The sequence below is a fragment of the Pipistrellus hanaki genome (genome assembly GCF_964339955.1).
Source record: "Pipistrellus hanaki genome assembly, chromosome: 11".
NCBI classification, from domain to species: Eukaryota; Metazoa; Chordata; class Mammalia; order Chiroptera; family Vespertilionidae; genus Pipistrellus; species Pipistrellus hanaki.
In genome coordinates, this window is record NC_140513.1 from 54466852 (window position 1) to 54490623 (window position 23772).

Genomic DNA, 23772 nt, shown 5'->3' on the forward strand with positions numbered 1-23772 from the left:
AGGGACTTCCCTTTCTCCATGATATATGTTTTTGGCTCCTTTGTCGAAAAATAGTTGCCCTCATACACATAGATTTATTTCTAGGATCTCAGTTCCAGTTCCAATGGTCTATGTGTCTATTTTACTGCCAATACCACATGTCTTTGATTATTGTCACCATGTAGTATAGTTTGAAGTCAGGGAGTGTGATACTTCGGTTTTATTCTTTTTTCCCAAGATTGCTTTGACTATCTGGGGTCTTTTGTGGTTCCATACAAATTTGAGGATCTTTTCTTCTGTTTCTGTGACAAAGGCCATTAGATTTTAACAGGGATTGCATTGAATCTGTAGGTTGCTTTAGGTATAATAATATGGACATTTTAAAAGTGTCAATTATTCCAATCCATAAACACAGGATGTCTTTTCATTTCTTTGTGTTTTCTCCAATTTCTTATAGTTTTCAGAGTATAGGTCCTTCACTTCATTTGTTAAGTTTATTCCTAAGCATTTTATCCTTTTTGTTATATTGTAAATGGGATTGTTTCTTTCTTTGCTTTTTCTTATATTTCTTTGCTATTATATAAAAACACAACAGATTTTTATATATTGATCTTGTATCCTGCAACTTTAATGACTTGTTTCAAATAGTAGTCTTATAATTTTTAACTACAGTTTATTCCCTCCTTTCTCCTCACTCTGATATGTTGCCACCACTTTTATACTCAAACATTTGCCAACAGAGAGAGGGCAACAAAATCCACAACCCCTTAAAACCTAAATGTAATAAGATTGAAAAGTAAACCAAAATTAAGTATTCCTAATGTGATTTCCTGCAAGTTTCAATTTGCATTTTGAAACCAGAGCACAAAGCAAGCTGGTCACGGCATCAAAATGTATACTTTAAAGCTACTCTTGTTTTGAATAGTCCCAATTATTTTTTTAAACAAAAATATAAGTGAGAAGGAAGGAGAGAAGCAAAAGGAAAGTAAGAGGAGAAAAGCAGTTAAATATCTTCACCACAGACTATATAATAGTGTATCAAATTCAGAGCCTACCTCTGGCTAAGATTTGCAGTGACATTTGACTAATTAACTAAAAATGAATTGGTTCTGTTTAACTGAATTAATAAAGCAATTTTTCTTTTATCATTTTAGTCCATGCTCTGACTCCATAATAGCTACTAATAAACTAAACCACTTTGGGATTTTACAAGTGAGTTTCATTATCACTGTTTTTTATTCCATGAAAAGGACTATGGTAATAACTATAATAAAAGACTAAGCTTTTTGTTAATAAAATGAACAATTAAGCTTGGAAATCAGTGGAAGACTAGACAGAAGCATAAATCATATATTTGTTGGAATTCTTTTTAATTTTCTGGAGATGGCAATATTAAATGTGAAATCATATCAGTCCTTCCCGAACTTAAAGCCTATCTTTTAAGAAACTTACCCAGCCATTTTTTATTCATCCCACCATAGTGCTGCAAACAAAAAGAGTTTTTTAATTACCCAAATTAAACTTCAATAATAAGAACTTTTTCGTTGTACATTTGTACATCAAAATGACTTTTTAAATGCCTATTGACTCCGTTCTAAAGATCCCACTTTAAAGGTTCTAACTCAACAAGTACTATTCTAATTGAGTCAGCCACACATGACATTTAAACCTCTTAGCTCACTTGCCTGCCCTCTCACTGACCTTGCTTCCTCCCACTTGTGGCCAGAAAGCTCAAGATAGTAAATGCAGAGTTGAGAAATCTAGGGGTGTGGGGGAAAGGTTCGTATGAAAAAGTTATTATTCATTTGGCCATTTGCACTATTATGTATTTTTCTTTTGAAATATAATCTTCTGCCTTCAACAAGAGAGGATATATTATATCATACAGTGTATGCATTAGAGAAATTAAGATGACTGCTAGAAGACAGCACTACTTAAAAGCCAAATTGTTTTTAATTGGTGTGAACTTGATGAAGACCTCAGGATAGTGGGTTGGGAGATAAGCCAGTAAGGCTATTTGATATTTGATAAGACTCTCACTTGGGAGATATAAAATAGATGTTTATTGGTTTTGCTATTAACCCTAAATGTCCAGATAGTGAAAAATACGCACACGCATACATGCATACTTATTTTCATTTTTCATTTGGTTGCTGCTTTAAAATAAATGTTTCCGCTATTTCATAGAGTTCATGGGGCATCAGTAGCAATGCCCTTTCTACTCGGTGGCCTTTTGGTGTGTATCTTCTTGGTCCTGGAAAGAGACCAAATGCAGAGTGATCCACATTATAGGCAAGGAGAGTTGAGTGTTTAATTTGCTCATCATTTATATTTCCAGAATTCATCTGGGACTCACTTTGGAAGATAAAACATACATCAATTTAGCTACTTGTCATTCTTATAAGTTTTATATATGTGGGGGGAAATAGAAAGTAAGGCCTAAAATAACTTTGGAGATTATTTGCGAGTCTCAGTGTGTTTGGCATCTTCACTAAATGTTCTGCAGCAGGAGTTAGAAAACTACAGCCCACAGGCCAAATTCAGACCCTTTCACTACCCTGTCCACCTGACCCCCAGTTTTTATAAAGTTTTATTGGGACACAGCTGAACCAATCTGTTTGCATGTTGTCTAGGGCTGCTTTCATACTATGTTGGCAGTGTTGAGTAGTTGCGACAATAAAGACCTACAAACATGGCCACAAAATCTAAAATATTTTTTATCTGGCCCTTTCCAGAAAAAGCTAGCTGATCTTATCTTTTCACAACGGTCACTGCAGAGGGCTGTGACAGGTGACAGCACAGTAATCCTCATTGCATAGGGAAAGCTAATAGGGTGCCATTCTTCTTGGGAGCTTTTCATCTTTTCGCATTTGAAAACAAAATTCAGCACCACATTATTAAACAAGCATTATTCATTACATTATGCTCCAGTTGGCAGACTTACCATTTGCTTTTGGGGTTTTTCCCTGTATATGAAATTGTTTAGCATCTTGCATTAGTTTTGCATTTTCCGTCATGGCTGCACCTGGAGTGCAATATTCAGTGTCTGTGTATTTGCCGTGATGCTTGAGTCAGGAGCCAGGCAGATGTATAGGAGCGTGAAAGAAGATGGTTAAGATTATTTTGAGTTCAGATTATAGTTTTATTTTTCTAAAGAGTCTCCATAGGTAGCATTGTTTAAAGACCGAGAGACTTTTTAATCTTTTAGGACACTGTTTTTCCCCCAGCTTCTCTAGGTGTCAGAAGATGAACTCAAGAATTCGAAAACAAGAGAGGGAGGGAGGTAACATTGAGAGGAGAATTTCTTGGGAATAATTCTGGGTGGCCCTTCCTCCCTCATCCACCTTCCTGACAAGGTTGCATGTGACTTTCAATCTCTCCGACGGGGGTGACTCCTTAAGGATAACAAATGTCCCTTTCTAAAGGGACTCCTTCCAGGCCTGAGACACCATGCCAGGTCCCCCTACTCCGTGCACAGCCCAGGCTCAGGCCCAGGACGCATCCTTGTTGTGTTCCTTCCCGTTAGAAAACTTGGATTGTTTTACTGTGAGAATTTCAATTTCCCTTAAACTAGATATGAACCATTTGCACTCCTAGAACCTTCTTATCAGTTCTTTCCTTTTCTGCCAAAGTCAAGGTTAAGGAGCCAGATTTGCATGCCTCCTCAGCACAACTCCCTGTGAGAAAGCAGAAGGATTGTGGAAAAATAAAAAAATGTTTATTCCGAAGTTCTTGCTCCAGATTATTTTACTAAGTTTTTGAAAATGTTAGCAGTTCCCTCTGGGCTTTTTTCCCTAGGCCCCTCTCAAGGTCATGGCAGGCATAGCCATTGTTGATTAGTGGGAGGGGGGAAAAACTTTTAAAAATGTGGATCTTGTTCTACATTCTAGAGAAACTCGGAGATAAATCAGGTTCTGGCTATTGTGGCTTCTCTCTCAGGAGCTGGGGGGTACAGGACACTCTTGTAGCAAAGCACAGCCTCTTTACTGTCACATGCCTGTGGACTTAAATTTGTAGCACAGATTTTTCTCTGTGATATAAAAAGAACTGCAGTCCAGACTAATTCAAAGAATGTGTGAGTAGCAAGACGGCTCCATTCTTGGAAACTTACAAAATACGAAAAGAAAACAAAAAACTTTTTCTGCATATAAATAAATCTTGGGAAGCACATTGGTGCAGAAAAGCAAAGAAAATTAAAGAATATGAGATCCAGACTTAGAGAAATACTTCCTTAAATATCTCCACGGGCTTCCTTTGTTAGAGTTTTTAGTATCAGAATTAGCCTGCTGTAAGAATAGCCAGCATCCTGCAGCAGGCACAAGTGCTGGGATTTAGAGCCAGAGAGAAGAAACCATCAATTCCCTCCCTGTTCGGAATCGCTGCCCCTGTGGGTGCAAGGCAGGCAGAAAGCAGGTGGTCTGCGGCTGGAATGTCTTCCAGCTGGGAGTTCATATGACACTGGAAGAGACCAATCCAGAAACAGTGGCAAGTGAGCTGATGAACTAAACGGAAGCGCCCGTCAGAGGACAGGGTGGCAGGGCCCTGAGCACATCCTGAGAGGGCACTGGGCCATGGCGGCAGGTGGGACGCGGCCCCTCCCGGTGCCCAGGCTCTGCTGCCTGGGGCTTCTCACCCTGTCCTCTTGTTTGCTTGCCAACTGCAGGTTCATCCCAGAAGCCTGGTCGGCCTGCACGGTGACCTGCGGTGTGGGGACCCAGGTGCGAATAGTCAAGTGCCAGGTGCTCCTGTCTTTCTCCCAGTCCGTGGCCGACCTGCCTGTGGACGAATGCGAAGGCCCCAAGCCGGCCTCCCAGCGAGCCTGCTATGCGGGACCCTGCAACGGGGAGCTGCCTGAGCCCCACCCGGGGGAGACCGGTGGCCTACAGGACTTCGATGAGCTGTATGACTGGGAGTATGAGGGCTTCACCAAGTGCTCCGAGTCCTGCGGAGGAGGTAAGAAGGGGGGATCCTGGCTCAGATCCCCACCCTCTTCTTGTCCTTTATGTGTGCCCTCTCTCCCTGTGTGCAACTGTGTCACGTGACTGCCTCCGGTCCAGGAATGATAAGCAGGGGGAGGAGGGGAGGGAGCCCTTCTAAACAGAAAGCGAACTGAATGAAACCCAGATGTGTCTCTCCTGGGCTGGAGGAGCTCTGAGATTGTCAGCTGGGAACTCTGAGATTGTCAGCTGGGAGTGGCCAACACAACTTATTCTCTTACTTTCCATTGTCATTCTGATGTTTTTGCACAATATCCTGGTGGATCCGCCTGAGAAACACAGTGGACACGGACCCAGCAACGCCCCCAACTTTCAGTTTTATTTATCTAGGCCCTTGCCTTAGGGCACATGGGTTGAACCAGAACCCAAGACCACAAAACAGCCTGCAATTCCCGAGAATAACTTGTAGTCCCTCTGATTTATTCAGCGGATTTTCCAAAGTAATATCTGTTTCCAAAGGGAAAAGGTGTAATAAAGGGCAATTAACACGGTGGTTACCTGTAACTGGAGGGAAGTTTAAAGATGGAAGTCTGATCCCACCGCCATTTTACAGATGAGACAATGAAGATATAAAGAAGCTGAGTGACTTGGGCAAGATCACACAGCCTAGTGCATGACAGCTGGGACGAGGCTTGCCATTTATTTATGTCTCTGTCTGGAGTGCATCATGCCACACTTCTTTAAGCACCTAGAGAATTCCTAAAGCTTCCTCATTATGAATATGATTGAACTAGTGTTAAATGGCCCATGTATATTGACCTGGTTCCTAGGTGTATTTCAAGGTGTTCAAATAGACTCGAGGATTCTTTATTTCAGGTGAAATCTGAATGGGATTGTGGTGGGAGAGGAAGGCATTTAAATCAATAGCTATTGTAATTCGTCTAGATTATAGTCTTTCTTACTATTATAGACAATACATTACATTCCTATTGCTACTGCCGGCCATGCCTACTCCCAAATGGGATTTTGATAGATGAGGAAACTGGCTGATCTCCTGCCAAATCCTCTCTGGCTATCAGAACCCCTGGTGGCATGTTAAGGTTCTGCATTGCCAGCAAAGTTTCTTAAGTGGTGTGAATATATATATATATATATTAAGATTATTCCCCCCCCCCCCCCAACTGCATTGGAAACCATGACATTTTGAAAACTTTTTAAAAGGCATGTTTTGTCCTGGCCTGCATTGCTCAGTGGTTAGAGTGTTGGCCTGAGAACAGGAGGTTCGAGGGCTTGATTCCTGGTCAAGGGCATGTACCTGGGTTGCAGGTTCATTCTCTGGTCTCTCTCTCTCTCTCTCTCTCTCCCTTTCTCTCTCTCTCTCTCTCTCTCTCTCTCTCTCTCTCTCTCTCTCTCTCTCTCTCTCTCTCATTTTCTCCCCGCCCTACCCTCTTTCTTTCACTCTATAAAAATCAATGGGAAAAATATCCTCCCTCCTCAGGTGAAGATTGAAAAAACAAGGCACCTTTGGTCATCATTGAGAATGTAAGGATAAATGTGCCCAAATTGTTCAAATGTGCCCAAATTGTTCCCATAGAGCTGAAAAGGAATGCATAGTGAAACAAGTACTACCAAAGAATCAATTTTCTCCAACACAATTTTTTAATAAGCGTTTAATAGCTTTGACCTTGAGATTTTTGTTTGCTTCTAAGCCTTCCAATTTGAAACCGTGAAATTCTTAAGCGGTTTAATGGAGTGCCCTCTTCTTTTACAACCTAAGTTTTTCCATCTGATTCTGGAAGAGTTTCTTGGAACTCAACTAATCTATGTTCTTACGGTGTTCTTCCCTCACACTGCGTACATCTTTACGTCCCTAACGAGAGAGAAGTGTTAAATAAGCTGATGATCTCTTAGCCTAGGCAGGAGCTAGGGGGTCACGTGGAAAGGCCACCGCCAATGGCTATGGTGGCTTCTTTCCAATATAAGGAATGACTCAAGAGTTCAGAAGGTGTGTGTTTATCCCCAATTTCCATAATCACCTGAATTGAAGGATCATTATCTCTAGTCTAAATCAACTGTGCTTTGAAAAAAAATTACTTATGGTCTCTCAGTGATGGCTCTCAGTTACAAGTCATGCCTGGAACTTGAACAGATGGAAAAAATAGATGCAGTAATGGAATATATAAATAAGCAGATACCTTTATGTTTAAGAGTCTATTTTGCGGATCAACCAAGGGCATAAAATTCAAAGTGGAGCGAGTATATGGAATGTTTTTCATGTAAAACGTTTTCAGGAGATATTGAGTTAGAAATAAGATTTGGATGTTTGATGTGCCATTGATCTTTGCCTGTAGGAACCTGAGCGACTTTGTGTAACATAAATTGTACATCCTTTCTGTCCAAGGCAGCAAAGTTAATGAAATGCCTTAGTTCTTAACTGTCAACAACTGTGCAGACTTACCTATAGTTATGTCCCTGTGCCAAGGTCATATATTTACGCCTAAAATGTTCGAGTTGAAAACTCCAAACTGGTGAAAATAGGCTGGGAATATATGGGCCCATATGATGCCCATATGCACTAAAAATTATTTTGTCATATGGGACAAGTACATTTTGAAGTCAGGGTTTGGCAATAACATTTTATTGTATTATCAACTTTGATCTTTCACCAAAATATAACCCACAAGGTTACATATATTTTTTATCATTCTTGCTGAAGGCAACCAAAAACATACAAGATTAACAGGTTTTGGTTTTGTGTTTTTGTTTTTTTAAATCAATTGTGGGCTGTGAGGCCAGTAGAGCTAATTTTATTGTTTTTGTAATCTCAAGGGAGGAAATTGGATAGACACAAAAGTAACCTTTCACCTAGCAGAGGTAGTGACCAGAAGGAACTAGTTAGTAATTTAGGCGATAGTAGGTGACTATGTTTCCCCAAGCTGTCATCAAATATCATGTAACAATTAAGCTATTCTGAGAAACAATGAAAATCTCATTTTCTGGAAGATTCGCAATGAGCCTAACCTGTTTGTGGCTGTGTCCTGTGCCCCAGTATCATCTCCTTGTTCTATTTTAATTTCCCTATGTGCAGTATTAGGTGTGGTCAAGGATTTGAACCTGAACAACTTTCTGACATTGAACTCCTAGATGCTAAAAATCAACATTGAACTCTAGCTGAGGGAAAACTGGAAATTTACTTCAGCAAGAATGAGGACATCTTATACCTGCTGTTCCCTTTTCCTTATGAGTCCTCTCTCCTTTTGCTTCTGTCAAGAAAGGAAAACTCAAAATCATAAACTACTGTTTATGCATAAACTACTGTTTATGCATAATTATGCATATGTTCTGTGTTGGTTTAGAATGTCCTTTTCAGGGCATATATTAGCCTGTTTGGAAAGAGCACAAACTGGATGAGCTAACTTCTCACTTCCTGGCCTGACTCCCCTGGGCCAAGGATACTGTGAACTTGAAGATGAAGTCCTCACATTTCCTCCCTCCTCCAACTTCCCGCACTTCCAGGTCCAAGGCAGCTCCCTCACTCCATGTTCCTCCCTCCAGGCATCCCATCTCCACCTCCCCTTAGCCGTAATTGCACACTATGCTTAGAATGCCCTGCCCTTTAGGCATTTCATTCTATTCATCAGGCCACAAAAATTTATTGTGTGTTGACCACAGGGTTGGTCCCAGATACTCCTTTCTTATGACAAAGCTCTGTCCTTCCTTTCCCCCACCATGCCAAGCCCCACCTTAAAATGCCGAGGCAACTGGCCACTATCACAATAGACCTTTAACTCATAGTGTGGCCACGTACATTGTTTTAGAATACGCTAGATTAGAATCAGGTAACTCTAAAATGCTCCTTAGTCCCAGCTCTTAACCATCCAAGAGGTGATTTTGATCTTGAGCTATGATTATTGGTTTAATGTAAATTTGTGTTCCACATATCCAAGAAAGGAGACTACAGATGTCCTTGTGGAATCTTAACCTTTATTACATCTATTGTTTGAAATCTTAGAAGGACCTAAATTCTATAAACAAGAAGTTCACACAGTGAAAACAGGTCACTTTACTTATACACGCCCACCCCCCACACACACACCTAAAATACTTGCAAATAAGGCAAATGATAACGTATTTGTAGGTGAACAAAGCCAAAGTACATTTTATTTTAGAGAAACATTTAGTATCTCTTAAATAAATTGAAAACTTAATTTCTTAATGTGTTTCTTAATATAATGTAAGCACAGCTCTGGGTTCTTTATGGAATTGTTAACCTCATCCAGCGCCTTGTCGTCAGTACCTCAATAATGCCAGACTATTCCAGGGGGAAGGCTCAGTGATGATATCAACCATTTCTTGTGAAATGTGTTGCTGAATCACCATTCCATGGATTTCAAATGGCTCATCCCAGCTGGAACCAAGAGAAACACCCTGTAGTCAGCATTGCAGAATACGATGAAGTATCTTGAATGTCCCGTACAAATCCCAAATTTTCCACTCTGAACTAGCCATGATTTATTTAAATTAAAATTTTAAGTTTATTAAAAACTCAGGGGAAAAAAAGAAAACTTACATTCATGACCGCAGAGTAAATATTGTGACTGATTTTTTTTTTTTAATATTTGATGTATAAGACTTACTGGGAAAGAAGAAAGGTGATACTGATTCTGGCTTTAAAATGTCACTTTTTGACTGATGGTCTTGTTGGGTGACCTAAGCCAGTATAACATCACCCTAGGAAGCATTAGCCTGTTGATTGGGGTGATATCTTCTTGGAGAAATATAGGGTAGATAGGAGGAGGGAAACAACAGGCCTAAGAAGTGATGGTCAGTGCCCTGGCCGGTGTGGCTCAGTTGGTTAGGTGTCATCCTATGCACCAAAACATTGCCCATTAGATTCCTGATCAGGACACATGCCTTGGTGGCAGGCTCACTCCCTAGTAGGGGGTGTGTAGAAGTCAGCAGATTGATGTTAAGCTCTCACACTGATATTTCTCTCTCTGACCCTCTCGCTTCCCCTCTCTCTAAAAATAAATAAATAAATAAATAAAAATAAAAATATGGTGGTTTTTTTTTTCTTTTAAGAAATTATGAGCCAATTGAACTACATCAAGTAATAATTGCAAAGCAATGCAGAAAATAAAAATAAGAAATACAGGGTTGGACAAAAGGAGGCTTGTGGTTGTAATACAAATAAATAATACAATAATTGATAAATAATAATATAAAAATAAACAGTGTTTTGTGTACTCCTAACTACTATAAACCTACTTTGCCCACCCCTGGATATGTGTATTTATATATAACACTAATTCAATGGATTGTCACACATTCTGCTTTAACTACATACAAATATTTAACTACAGATAGGTATCTTTAGATATACAGAACTTTATATACATAGCTATGTACGACTGGAACCTTATTATCGAGAATGTTTGGTCTCGCCTGTTCTTTAAACTAAACCCTGCTGAAATGATTCCAGACAAATGTCAAGGCTATTCCTGAAGATTGCCAGCAGATAGAGCAGCCTCTCAGTATTTTTAAATGTTAACGCTGTCAGCATTAAGGCTCCAGTACTGAGGCACAGCTTCATGTTTGTCAACTGTGTGCCCTTAGCAAGTCTTTTGACCCTTCCATGCTTTAGTTTTCTAAGCTGGAAGCTGGGGCTCCAACTAGTGCATTCCTCACGGAGTTGTTGAGAAGACTGAATGGTGCATGTAACTCTCTCAGCCTCATACCTGGCTGACCATGGGCAACCAGTGGATTTGAACTATTATTATGACTGTGGGCACCAGAATGAAAAGCCTGGTCCGGGAAGATAATGACCTTACCCAGTTCCATGCTTCCTTGCTCCGTGAAAGTCTCCACGACAGGTCCTGCCCACCACCTTGGACCTGCCAAGTCACCTGTGCCCATCGCTGCTCAGACTCCTGTTCTACCAGCTCTGCGTCAGGGGCATGCAGGTGTTCCCAGGAACACTGTTTCCATGGGTGCAGTCATTGTGCATCTTGTTCTCTTTCTCTGTTTAAAGAACTGCCCTGGCTCACTGAGGAGAGGAAGCAGCATCAAAAGAAACCAACAAAAACTGGAGCCCTGGATGCGAGGCCCCGGGAGAACAGCAGGGTACAGATCGCTGGATATTAAAACATGGCTCTGGGCCTCCCTTCCAAACACAACAATCTCCCGTTGATTAAAATGTAACATGCGAAGATCTTGGGGCCCTTTTTTTTTTTTTTTTTTTTTTTTTTTTTTTTTGTCACCATGCTCTCTGTCTGCATTAAATTGTCACGTCTCCGCGTTGGCAGCTATAGGGCCTGGTGTCATTTTTTTTAAAGCCTTTCAACATCCTGGTAGCAGCCTGTCCTCTCGGGGGACATGCCCAGAGGCATGAGCCTACGTGTACTTTCTTTCTCGCAGATCGAGCGATGCTTGACAAGATGAGGCAGGCAGTCCCGGGCTCTGCACGGCTGTCTCTGACATGCAGCGAGAGTCCCTCCGATCCCAGAGCCCTCCCACCGGCTGCCTTGTCCACACTTCATCGCCCCCACTCGCCCGCTCGGCCTGACGGTGTGATTTGTACACAGGTGTCCAGGAGGCTGTGGTGAGCTGCCTGAACAAACAGACGCGGGAGCCTGCCGAGGAGAGCCTGTGCGTGACCAGCCGCCGGCCCCCGAAGCTCCTGAAAGCCTGCAACTTGGAGCCCTGCCCATCAAGGTAACAGGCATGTGGCCTGCCCCGCATACCCTGGAGCTGGGTGCGTCCGGCTGTGGGCAAGGCCAGAACGACTTATTGTTACCCAGTGTTTTGAAAAGCAATTAGCGTCCGTTCAAACTGTGAGTCAAATCCACTTAGGTTTAATTGAAACCAGGGCTCTGGCATTCCAGCCCAGTGGTCGTGCTCGGGGCCCAGAAGGCTCCGTGCACTGGAGTGGTCCTGTGGCGTGACCACTATGTGCACGTGCCGCATGCCAGCTTTCTCCCAGAGGGAATGCGAACGGACCACAGACTCCGTGGTCTCTGCCACCCTGTAGCCTGTGTCCCAAGGCCTCACACCACAGCCGTGGGCTGGCTCATGGGGCATCTGGGTGGTGTAATTGACCCACGGTAAATCTCATGCACACAGCATGTAGATTCATTAGAGCATGCTCTGGGGTGTCTGTGTGTCATTTCACATGCATAACATCAATTAGAGCATTTTATTGTTCAGCCCTGCCTGGGTCTCGTTATGACCCAAACTTGAGTCTCAGTCAGTCAATCCAATCACTGCCTTCGTCCACACAACGTGATGGTGTCTTGAGAGACTTGCCTCCTGACACTTTTTTTTTTGAGCAAATCTCTGTAGGAGCTAATCCATCTCATCTACGAGTCTGGTTTTAAAGGGACATGTTTACGGAACCAAAGCCAGACTTTCAAGATGGCTGATGGGATGCAGAATGTTACCAGATAAGGTCATATCCTAGGCATGCAGCGGAATGCTGTTTCTGAATGGTGTCTCTTCTCTTTCTGCACAGTATCCTGTAAGAAGCCATGTGTTGCTTTCAGGAATTAGCAATAATTTGCTACTCAAGTTGATGCTGCTTGTCTTGGGATGTATAGGGTACGGATCCTAGGCCTCCTCAGATCAGATCAGGGCAATCTCACAGTGACACTTCTGCTGGTCACAGAATCGCCCCATGTATTGATCTGAATGGTGAGCCTGGCTTCCCCTTTCGAAGGCAGAAGTGAGGGGGGCCATATTCTCCAAAGGAACCAGAAGATCAGTCGGCCACTGCTTAGACCCACACTCCACTCGGTAGAGTGGTAGCCAGGGAAGCAAAGCTGAGGGCTGGCCCCACTAGAGCTAGACCCAGTGCATGGACTGCTGGAAACCTCTTTTCTATTTCTGCCCGACCTCACTTTACATCTCCGTCCTAACCTCGCAGCTCTCCAGTTGGGTGAATGGAAGACCTAATTGCATGGGCAGGGGATACAAACCTCTTCTACTTGATAGTATTTCCCCCGTGTAGGAAGAAGCTGAGTGGTTTCAGCATGGACAGCCAACTAGGGCCTTGGTTAGGAGGCCCAGAGGCCTGGCTTCCCATCCCAGCTCTGTCACTACTAGCTGTGCAGTATTGGGCAAGGCGCCCGCCCTTTCTGTATCCACATCTGCCAAATGATCGGAGGGCCCCACCTCCAGCTCAGATATCCCCTGACTCTTCATTCTTCTGGTTCTTCTGTAGAGTGAAGACTACTGCTGCTGCTTTACTGTGCTGATCATTGCTGTCACTTCTGTCTGCTTATTTACCCTCACTTTAAAAACAAGCAGAAATGTCTCCCTAACCACATCCAGGGCTGTAATGACATCCAAATGCTGCGATGAGCTGAGGCAATGTCCAGGAGGCAGTACCTGGAACTAGCTGGAAGTCTGGGATCTGCAGCCACTAAACCCGCCCCTCCCTGGGGCCGCAGAGGGAATAAGACCAGAAGATGTTCCTTTTCATCCTCCCTAGTATTAACGATGGTTAAAGTAGATGAGCTTAATTTATACTGACTTCAACAAGGACTTATGTTCCACTTAATTTTATTTCATTTGCCCCAGAGACACGAGGGACCTTGATTTTTTCCCACTAGTCTGTGGTCAGACTGACAGGCCAGACCTCTCTCGTTGGGCATAGCCAGGGGTTTCATGGGCCAAGCATACACAGATGAGCATCTGTAGTTTGATGCTTATTAAAACAGCAATGTGGACACATGTACAGTGGGCTGGTATGACTCGCTCTCTTCATCCCATCAAAGAGCCAAAGCAGATTTTCATCTTTAAAAATGAGAAATGTATGGAGGTAACTCATATGGAAGATTTCACTGTGACATCCGGGGGTGAGGGGGATCTCTCTCTAAAGGTTGGTGTAAAATGTATATGAAAGAGGAGGTATGTTTGGCAGGGGCATAATGGTGTGGTGGTGCGTTCTCAAGCACCTGTGTTCAGTGGGAGTAATTTAAATCTTTAAATCACAGAATTCTTATCGTGCATAGATCAGTGTTTCAGACACACTTTAGGGTGTCCTCTCCTGGGCCCCAAGTTTCTGTACATTGTCTTTTGGGCTCTTGGTCTGTGTTACTGGCCATGCATTCAAAAGGCCATAGCATTTTCCATGGGATGGACAGAAATGACGTTTCAAGTCTGGGCCACTGGGCCAATGTCTCTGAGAGGAGGCCGCTGGTTAAGTAGCTTTCCTAGGGAATTGTCAGTGCTACTGAACTCCAGTTAGGAAGCCGATTTGCTCTTGTGTGTGCTCAGAGTTATCAGATCTCAGGGTGTGTACCAAGGCCACAAGCCATGTCCTATCTGGGCAGTCTTCCTAAGATTATACCTCCCTTCCCCTGACTTCCTCTATGTGGATGGCAGAGCTGATACAGAAGCACATGTCCAACTTTCACCAGGTCCGGGCAGATATGTTCTCACATCCAGCTGTTCGCAGCAGCAAGGCTGTATTCTCAAATGAGAGATACTGCCCTGCTATTCCCACTTTCGTGTGTGTATATGTGCATGCACACGAACTGCCTGCATTTTGAGGGGCACTTTAAAAAATAGTAGTTGTCTATTGAAGAGAACCATATTTTGAAGTCCTTGCTGTCAGGTTTATGTCTTACTCTTCCTCTCTCTGCAACAATGCCTAGCATAATATCTGACACATACCAGGGGTTATTAAGTGTTTACTGAATAAATGTGTATAAAGGACTAGGAGGAATTTTATAAGTAGTAGGGTTTATACCCTATTATTAATGCTAGCTGGGAAGATCCCAGAGCTGCCTACTCTCAATCCGCCTATCCCTTCCCTCCCACTTACCAAATGGTACTTAATTGCCATTATTTAGAGTCCCTTCCCTACGTTAAAGGCTTTAAATGTCAATTTAAAATATAAGTAGCCTTAGGATAAGTAACCCTGTATGTTAGCAATTACATATGGCAAAGTATCCTCACAATAAGAATAGGGTCCTAACAGGTTTGGCTCAATGGATAGAGTATTGGCCTGTGAACTGAAGGGTCCTGGATTCGATTCCGGTCAAGGGCATGTACCTTGGTTGTGGGCACATCCCCAGTAAGGGATGTGCAGGAGGCAGCTGGTCAATGTTTCTCTCTCATCAATGTTTCTTTTTTTAAAAAATATATATTTTATTGATTTTTTACAGAGAGGAAGAGAGAGGGACAGAGAGTTAGAAACATTGATGAGAGAGAATCATCGATCAACTGCCTCCTGCACACTCCCCACTGGGGATGTGCCCGCAACCAAGGCACATGCCCTTGACCGGACTCGAACCTGGGACCCTTCAGTCCACAGGCTGACGCTCTATCCACTGAGCCAAACCGGTTTCGGCTCTCATCAATGTTTCTAACTCTCTATCCCTCTCCCTTCCTCTCTTAAAAAAAAAATCAATAAAATATATTTTTTTAAAAACTAAGAATAGGAAGGCAAGCTTTGATACAGTGGATATGGACATGGCTGTTGAATGAGTGGTTTGCATTGTCCAGAAAGTAATTTGCTCATCGGAAGAGAGAGAAGGTAGTATGTATCATGAGGACAGGTGTTAATCCCTTAACAGTCTTGCCTAAAATTGCCCAGGAGAAATTAGGATTATTTTTGCTTATGAGTTTGACAGTGAGAATTTTACATCAAAGTTGGTAGCAAAAAAAGTTATTATTACAAGGCAGAAATATCACTGTAGGTTCCTTCACCGTCATCTGAGTAATTTGTGTCCTGGAGCCCCACCACCTTGCCAACCTTCACTGGTGGCTTAGACCAGCTTATGGCAGAAATATCCAAAAAAGGCTAAGATCAGTCATTAGGAAAGAGGTCAGCCCCCTGCTCCCAGTGAGAAAGCTTTCCGAGTACTATAGAACCTGTACAGGTAACACATGAAGAGTCTCATTCTTTAAAAGGCCAGCATAGCAGAAGTGATCCAGAAAGGCATACGCTTCTCTTTCTCCATCATACTCTCCAGTTCCACTCCATTCTTCTCCTCAGAGATAACATGGTTTGATGCATGCCTTTCCGGACCTTGTTCTATGAATTTATATGCACATATGAACACATACAAATATACAAGGTTTTCTCCCCTTTGTAAATGAGATCCTATTTATATGTTTTTCAGCAACTTGTTTCTCCACTTAATTAACGTGCAGTAAGCATGGTCCCTATCCCTGAGACCACCAAAATGAAAACCCGCGGATAGATGGACGCTATGCTCCAATCTGCTGCATCACGTTTAGCTGTGTGACCTTCAAGAGGTCACACATCTTTTTGGATCCTCAGATTCTTCATCTCTAAAAGAGGATTGCTGTAAGCACTCAGGAAAAAAAAAAAGAAAGAAAGAAAAAATACTTTTCTTCTTTTTTTCTCTTTTATTCCTGGTGAGAAATACTTTATTTTTTAATAAAGCAATGTTTTGTATTTAGGACTTCAAATTTGACTAGTTTTTTCTCTCTTATTTGAGAAAAATGCCTCACTGGCCATCTCCCTGGGTTATACTAGCAATGACATGAGCAGCCCAAGGAAAGCCAGAAACCACTACCTTAAAGGAAAAAAAGGGGGGTATGACTGTTATTAATTATAAGCATTTGATAGCTCGGCCAGTGTGTGTTGAAAAGATTTGGTAAACGTACCTGGAGGAGGGGCAAGAAGTAAGCAATGAAAGCCAGATGGCTGAAAATGAAGGAAATTCCAGGCAATTTCTGCAGCTTTGTTCTAACATACTTTTTAAACTAAACTTTTATTTCTCTGCAACACAGAACAGCTGAGTGGTACTGAACAGATAAACAGTAAAGCAGGGGGTCGGAGGGGGGCTTATAATTCCAGGGACATTACTTGGTTTTTGCCCCCGACTCCTCACCCCAACCCCCACCCCAACTCCTTTTCTCAGACCTAGGATGGTTTCTAGAACCAGCAAGAACCACAAAAGAAGTTTGAGAATCCCTGTTTGAGATGCAAGCGTTTAAGAAAAACATCCCAAAGGTCACTGAGCCTCCTCTTTAAAAGCACACTGCAGAATGCCAATTTTATTGTACACTAACAAAAGCCATGCGCACCGGCACCGAATGATTTCCAATTTCTGATTCTCTTTTATATTGGCCTACACTGGCTCGAGCAGAAGGTGTTGCCTTTTTACACAGCCACGCTTTAATTTATTTGTTGGAGCTTTCAAAGCTTTGCAGCCACCTTCCCCTTTGACAACTTACTTTAAGGTTTCTGTTTCAACATGCTCTCTAAATATTGGTCTATCTTCTGCTAGGTTCCCAAAGTTTCCATATGCTGCCTCTTGGCTCTGTCCATACTAACTTTTTAAGCGCTTAAAGCAAAAGCACACCAAAGCTCACTGGCGTTCCCAGAAATTAAGTCCAGATCTGGAGGCCATAATCAGGCGCCTTCGGAGAACTAATGCTATTACTGTTGTCAGTCTCCTTGGTAAACCCAGATGCGTAATTACTCTGTCTCTCTTTTCTTCCACGGATGGACAAGTTACAACAGAGGAACCCGCCAAGACCTGTTTCTTCACGCTGGGACCTGATTGGCCCGGTGTCAGGCTCTGATATTGCTCTGCCCAGGAATGTGTTGGCCCAGTGATCAGAATTGTCCCCAGCAGCATTTTGACATCAACAAGAGTAACTGTCACATGCATACTTGCCTTGGGGCTGAAATGTTCATGTCTCCTAAAGACAGTGCTTCCCCTGGTTACACATCACCTGTCCTATCCACCTCGAAACTAGCTTTGATCATATTCGAAATCACTTTGCATGCATAGATTCAGTTGTGGTATGAATCTGGGGTAAAAATCAAAGGACTGGGTCTACCTTCCCATTATGTCACCTGTTCTATGAAGGTAGGCACATCAGCTTTAGGCAAATCCATTCAGTGAAGTCCTGAGAGGGCAGCTTTCCTGGTGTTTAACAACTATGTCATTGGACAGCCCCTTAAACCACATATTTCTGCCTGAACTCTGGGAAAGTCCTTCTATAGACCATTGACTAAAGTTAACCGTATGCACACACACAAAACAGAATGGCAGAAAGTGTTTTATTCAGTAAAAAATAAAAATGCACTGGGCATTTTCATGTACACAGTCTGCTTGCATTTGGTCCTCAGAGATGACTAGAATACAAAACCCTGCTCTGAAGGAGTTATTATTTAATGGAGGAGGGCGATTTCAAAACAGTAGCTACTGTAAATGAGGCAAGCACAGGCTCTGGGATAGCGAGAGGCCAAGAGAAGACTTCTTGGAGGAGGCAAGCCTGTACTGAATGGTAAGGCATGAGTAGGAGTCACCCAGGTAAAGAGAGAGCAAACAGATGTTGCAGGAGAAAGGAAAAGCATGAACGCAAAGCAAAGGACAAGAAATGGAAGATAGTCTTACAGGGTGGGTGAAGGCCAGATCAGGATAGCCCAATGTGCTAAATGAAGTTGTGGAGTTTATGTCCTGCAGTCAGTGGGGAACCAATGAAGGGGGTTAAACAGGGGAGTGGACAAAGTATATTTGCTTAGAAAGTATATTTGCTTGCCTCTGGCTGCTCATCCAATAGAGCTAAAGTGGTAATGATGGCTAACATTTTTATATTACAGGCATCTACACTTTTTTTCATGTAAAGTCACAAATAAGTAGTGTGCTCTGTGGGGTGTACACCATTATATTTTCATTGAAATGAATAATGACTCTTGCCCTAGGTATGTTATCACTTTGTATGCTCCCACGATCAACCAGTGAGATTTGGACTTATTGTCCTGGCAGAGAATAGAGCTGCACATATGGTATCATAAAGAAGTCATGAGAGGTACAGCTGGGTGACCCCTGAGGCCTTTCTAGCTCTAAAATTCTGTGATTCTTTGAAGGTAATAATTATCCAGAGTTAAAGCTTCTCAAGAAAGAGATAAAAAGTAAATTCTATTAAAAAAAAAAACTACTGAATTAGATTTAAGTCCTAAAGACAAAGCACATCTATTCGTCACAAAACAGGAACTGGCTTTAACTATAAATCAAGGAACCATGAGAAGTCTACAGGAATAGACTTACATTTTCATAAGAAAAATTTAAATGAGAGTATTCAGGCAGCAAGAATGGTAAAACACTGAAATGAAGAACCTATTTATATATAATACCTTACTAGTATTTGTCCATGTGTAAGAGGATACAAAATGGTCTGCATCCCTCAATTTAGACTTTTACAGTGCCCTTTAATATGACTAGAATTTCTCTTCATTCAACCTCCATTGAACAAATACTTATTAAATGCCTGCTTTGTGCCAGGCATTGTACTGGGGATTCAGTAATGAAAAACTTTTATTCCCTGAATTAGGGTTTGGGGAATGCCATTACATTTTTTAAAATATATATATATATATATATTATTGATTTTTTTACAGAGAGAAAGGGAGAGGGATAGAGAGTTAGAAACATCAATGAGAGAGAAACAGCCATCAGCTGCCTCCTACTGGGGATGTGCCAGCAACCAAGGTACATGCCCTTGACTGGAATCGAACCTAGGATCCTTCAGTCTGCAGGCCAAAGCTCTATCCACTGACCCAAACCAGATAGGGCCCATTACATTTTTTTTTAATCTTAGATACTGCCATCCTAAAGATAGTTATTAAATTGAACAACCCACTGTGTTCCTCTCACTGTTCCAAGTGCTAACATAACTGCACCAATCATGTAAGCACCAGGGGAATGGAAACACACCACCTGATAGCTTTATGCTGTGGATCTAGTGAGAAAACACTGGAGTTTTACAGTTCAAAAACCTTCCAGCTTACAAATAAATCAATAGAAGTGGAGTAGAGACTCCCAAAATAAATCTATTATTTTATTTTACTTTCCCCATAATCCAATGTTTTTCAAAAGTCCTAATGTAATGAGTTAAGGGCAAGCAATGATTTGGCCAAAGCTTTGAGATGAAAATTATTGCTGCCTAAGTGTACACAGTGACTCCTTTGGAGATTTTGAAAGCCCTCATGTGCAATTTGAGATGAAGAGCTTTTCTCTGACTATAGTATCAGGAATCCGCCGCGTTACTATGTTCCTTAAGCTTGGAAAACAAAGAAGTAAGAAAGAGACTTGAGAAAGAGCTGGAGAAAAAAGGAAGCAACGCGAAAATGAGGGAGTGAAAGGAAATGCTCTACAGTTCATCCTTCCAGAGACAGTATTCCTGTCCTGACACCAGCCCAAAGTCAGGCAGCTCTTAGGTCATCTGCCACAGCAACAGAAAGATCTGTCTCAGAGCAGAGCCTGGCCAACCTCTGCCTTTCCTGTGGTGAATTAGTGTTGTCCCTGTCTTTACTGTTGTTTTATCTTCATCCTTCTGTCTAATTATCTTTCTCAGAGCTACAGGACATTTTGGTGTTTGGGTTAGTGACACAATGAAGCCTAGTGTGATTGCTATTTAATGAGCACAGCTCCTAGACCCACCAGGTGCTCTTGGCTTTCTCATGGAGCTGTGATGTCACTTGGGGAGGGACTATCCTTACAGCCTAGACAGACACTCTGGCCAGAGTCCATGTGCCAGGGCAGAGGATGCATTTGGTAACCTCCTGCTTTTGGCTCTGGTTCCTGAGTGGACAGACATAACTGCCTTTCCCACTGACCAGAGATACACATGGGACTCAAGCAGCCAAACAGGACCCTCTGCCCAGTAAGCATAGGACTTGATACTTATTCCACTATCAGCAGGAGTGTTAGGTGCTGAAGCCTCAGTTTACTTTGATGGTGTGCATGCCTCTGGGAGAGGTAGGTCATTATCATCTTAGTATGATTTTTTTAATCAAACACCATATATTCCCTAACAGAAATCTTGGCAACAGTTGGAAATGGGGTGACTTTAGGTTAAGAGCCTAAAGGAGACTTGGCAATGACAAACCTAAATATTCCTCACCAGGTATAGGAACACTGCCTGGAATAAGGGAGGAATTGTGGGCTTTGAAGTCACAATTAGGCTGTCTAGGTTAGCTTCTTTAGGACTCAGTTGTCCTCAGCTATAGAGCAAAGATAATTGTTCCAACCATAGAAAGGGTTTGTAAGGGTGATCATATACAAGGTGGGGCAAAAGTAGGTTAACAATTGTGAGTACATGAAACACAAAGTTTATTCTTGTATTGTTATTAATTACTAGTGGCCTGGTGCATGTATTCATGCACATTGAAAGGAAATTAATTAGAAGAAATATTTTAATATTGCTATTTGCCCTCTCTATTATATATGTAGAATAAACTTGCTTAATTAGACCTGCTTTGTGATTTAGCTAAACTTTTTCCAACCCAGTGAAGCACCACAACTTCTCTTTCAGGTGAAGCAATACAGCAGTAAATATCAACATGAAGCAGATTATTATTGTAGATCATGCAGAGAAAACAAAGGGTAAAATGGTTGGAACAATTTAACTGCAGCAGTGTTTGACTATATTCTATGCAGTGAGGAGACCTGAAGTCATTTTCAAGATTCACCATTCCTTATTTCTTTTCAATTGGGTCAAGTTTCTAAACTTTCTAAATCTCTGTTTTCTGGCTAATGAAAAGAAAATAGGATTCCACTGAGTCTCCTATCTACCTACTCCAGGATTTCTGTGAGCATCAAATGAGATGAGACACAGGGAAATGCTTCACAGACATTTGGTTACAGTGTGACTATAAAGCAAGTCGGGTTCCTGGGCTGAAGAAACTACAAGGAGGCTAGTGGTCACTAATGAGAGGAAGCTGGGCATTGCTATGTGATGTCATTACCTGGATGACACTTAGCATATTAGCCTTTTATATAGATTGTATAGATTTATGTAGATTGTATTATTTTCCATACAAACAACTATAAACCTACTTCCACCCCATCCTGTATGTAAAGCACTCAACCATTTCCTACCTCATATACAATAGTAACTACTCCAGAAACTAAGAATCCGCCATCCCTCTTAGTTCCCTATGCAGGAAACCACATAATATAAGAAAACGTTCATATTTATTTCATAGTCATTGCAATTTATTCCTGTCTTTTTATAACAAGCTAGTGTGGGAGCAGAGCAAAGGGGAGGCTGTGGATAGAATCTAGCTTCAAGCCAGCTTTCTGTCCAGCTGGCCAGATCCCTTAGGCAGTTCTAGAACAGGAAGCAGAGCTTCCTGTCTCATGGATCCACCAAGTCTGCAAAAGGCAGCAGTTGTTGGGATGTTCTGTTTGACTTTAGCACCTAATCTAATAAGGTGTGTTGTTTTAAGAAAAGTAACAAGATGATGAAGTGGGATCAGGGGAGACAGAGTCCAAATATTCCTAAAAAGTTAATATCCTGTGTGACATGACTGACGGAAGTAAGACCTGTGGGCAGGGGAGGTGTAAGTCATGGAAGTGAGCAGCTGTGTCATGACGGTTAGAAAAGCCTGTGATAAGTCAGGAGGAAATCAGAAAGCACATAAACAATGTTATTCCTGGCCAGTTGTCTCCTCAAATGCTTGTGGGAGAGAGGAGGAAAGGGAAGAAGGAAGGAAATAAAGAAGAGAGTACAGGATAGAAGTAAAATCCAACCCAGGATGTAGATAAGGCATGGGCATCCTGTGCCCTACTCTTGCTAACCCTCACAGGCCGTCTTCGAGCAAGGTAGGGTTTCCCTAATAGCTTCCATTTGTTGGGAGCTTACAACATGCCGGTCCCTGTGCTCATCACTTTACAGGCTCTGTTTTGTTTAATCTTCCCCACAGTTCTGTGAGGATTTGCTATTCCTATCCTAACTTTATAGCGGAGGAAACTGAGTCTTTAAGGGGATCCTGTCATTAGCCAGTGGCAGGTTCAGATTTTGAACAAGGTGTGTTTAATTCCAAAGTTGTTACTAAAGAGTTTGTGTTTCAGCCTTGGCCTCTGTTAATGGTGTTCATATATCCACCCACCCTTCCAACATCCCTCCCACTCTTCCTCCCCCATCCTATTCCAGGCACTAAACTCCAAGCGTGGGAACTACCACAATGAAAAGAACAGTCCTCCTAGTTCCGTAGAAGCTTATAGCCTGGTGAAAATCACCAATAGGTTAACAGGCTTCTTTTCTATATCCAGCAGATAAGCTCCATCTCTTACTCTCAGTTGCCAAGGGCAGAACTAGACTCTTGGCAAAAGCTAGTGCGTAAGGGATAGTGTGTGTGTGTGTGGGGGGGGGGGGGGGGGGATCACTCATATACACACAAAACCAAACATACAGGAAACAAATCATGCTAAAAGAGAAACCAAGTAGACCTAAGTGAATGTCTTCAAACCCAATACTGAGTCATTAGGCAAAGCACTCAGTTCCTGAAAAGACATTTTTATAAAGAAATACTAAGTCATCCAGAGAGATGCAGTCTGAGCTTACAAATATGGAAAGCATTGGTGGCTGTCTTGAAGCTTTGCATCTTTACTCTGCCACTACTAACAGCCACTGGCTTAGTTTTTGCTTAGCAGATAGCCTAACACCATTTCTCCCTTATAGACACACACACACACACACACACACACACACACACACACACCTCTTTTCCCAGTTGCCGCAGTGCAGCCCTGGGTCCCTGTCCCTGCTTCCTTCACTGTGCCACTCTCTTCTCTAACTCTTTCTAGTACCTCTCTCCTCTATCCCCTACCCCCAGACTTAATCTGAATTACCTTGCTGTCTGACCACCCAAATTCCCAGATGACCCTTTTCTGTCACTTGTGCAGGATCCAAATCCTTTCAACCCTTTTTTTCCCACCTGCCCCCCGCCCCATGTATTCAGTTCAACTCAACTAAGAATTAGAAAAATAAAACTACCTAAGCAAGTTCACACTAAGGTGTAAATGACTGATCCCCAGTCCTTCATTCTGGTCTTAAGAGCTTGGGCTTGGAATCATACAAG

General features: G+C 42.3%; 1 protein-coding gene across 1 annotated transcript in view; it reads left to right on the top strand.

The window, feature by feature from the left end:
• The window catches only part of ADAMTSL1 (ADAMTS like 1), a 385178-nt gene that overhangs the window by 205691 nt on the left and 155715 nt on the right, over positions 1 to 23772 (top strand). Inside the window, exons 14-15 of the mRNA XM_084898074.1 lie at positions 4643 to 4932; positions 11501 to 11630. Coding sequence (XP_084754200.1) covers positions 4643 to 4932; positions 11501 to 11630 — 420 coding nt within the window. The remainder of the gene's footprint in view (positions 1 to 4642; positions 4933 to 11500; positions 11631 to 23772) is intronic.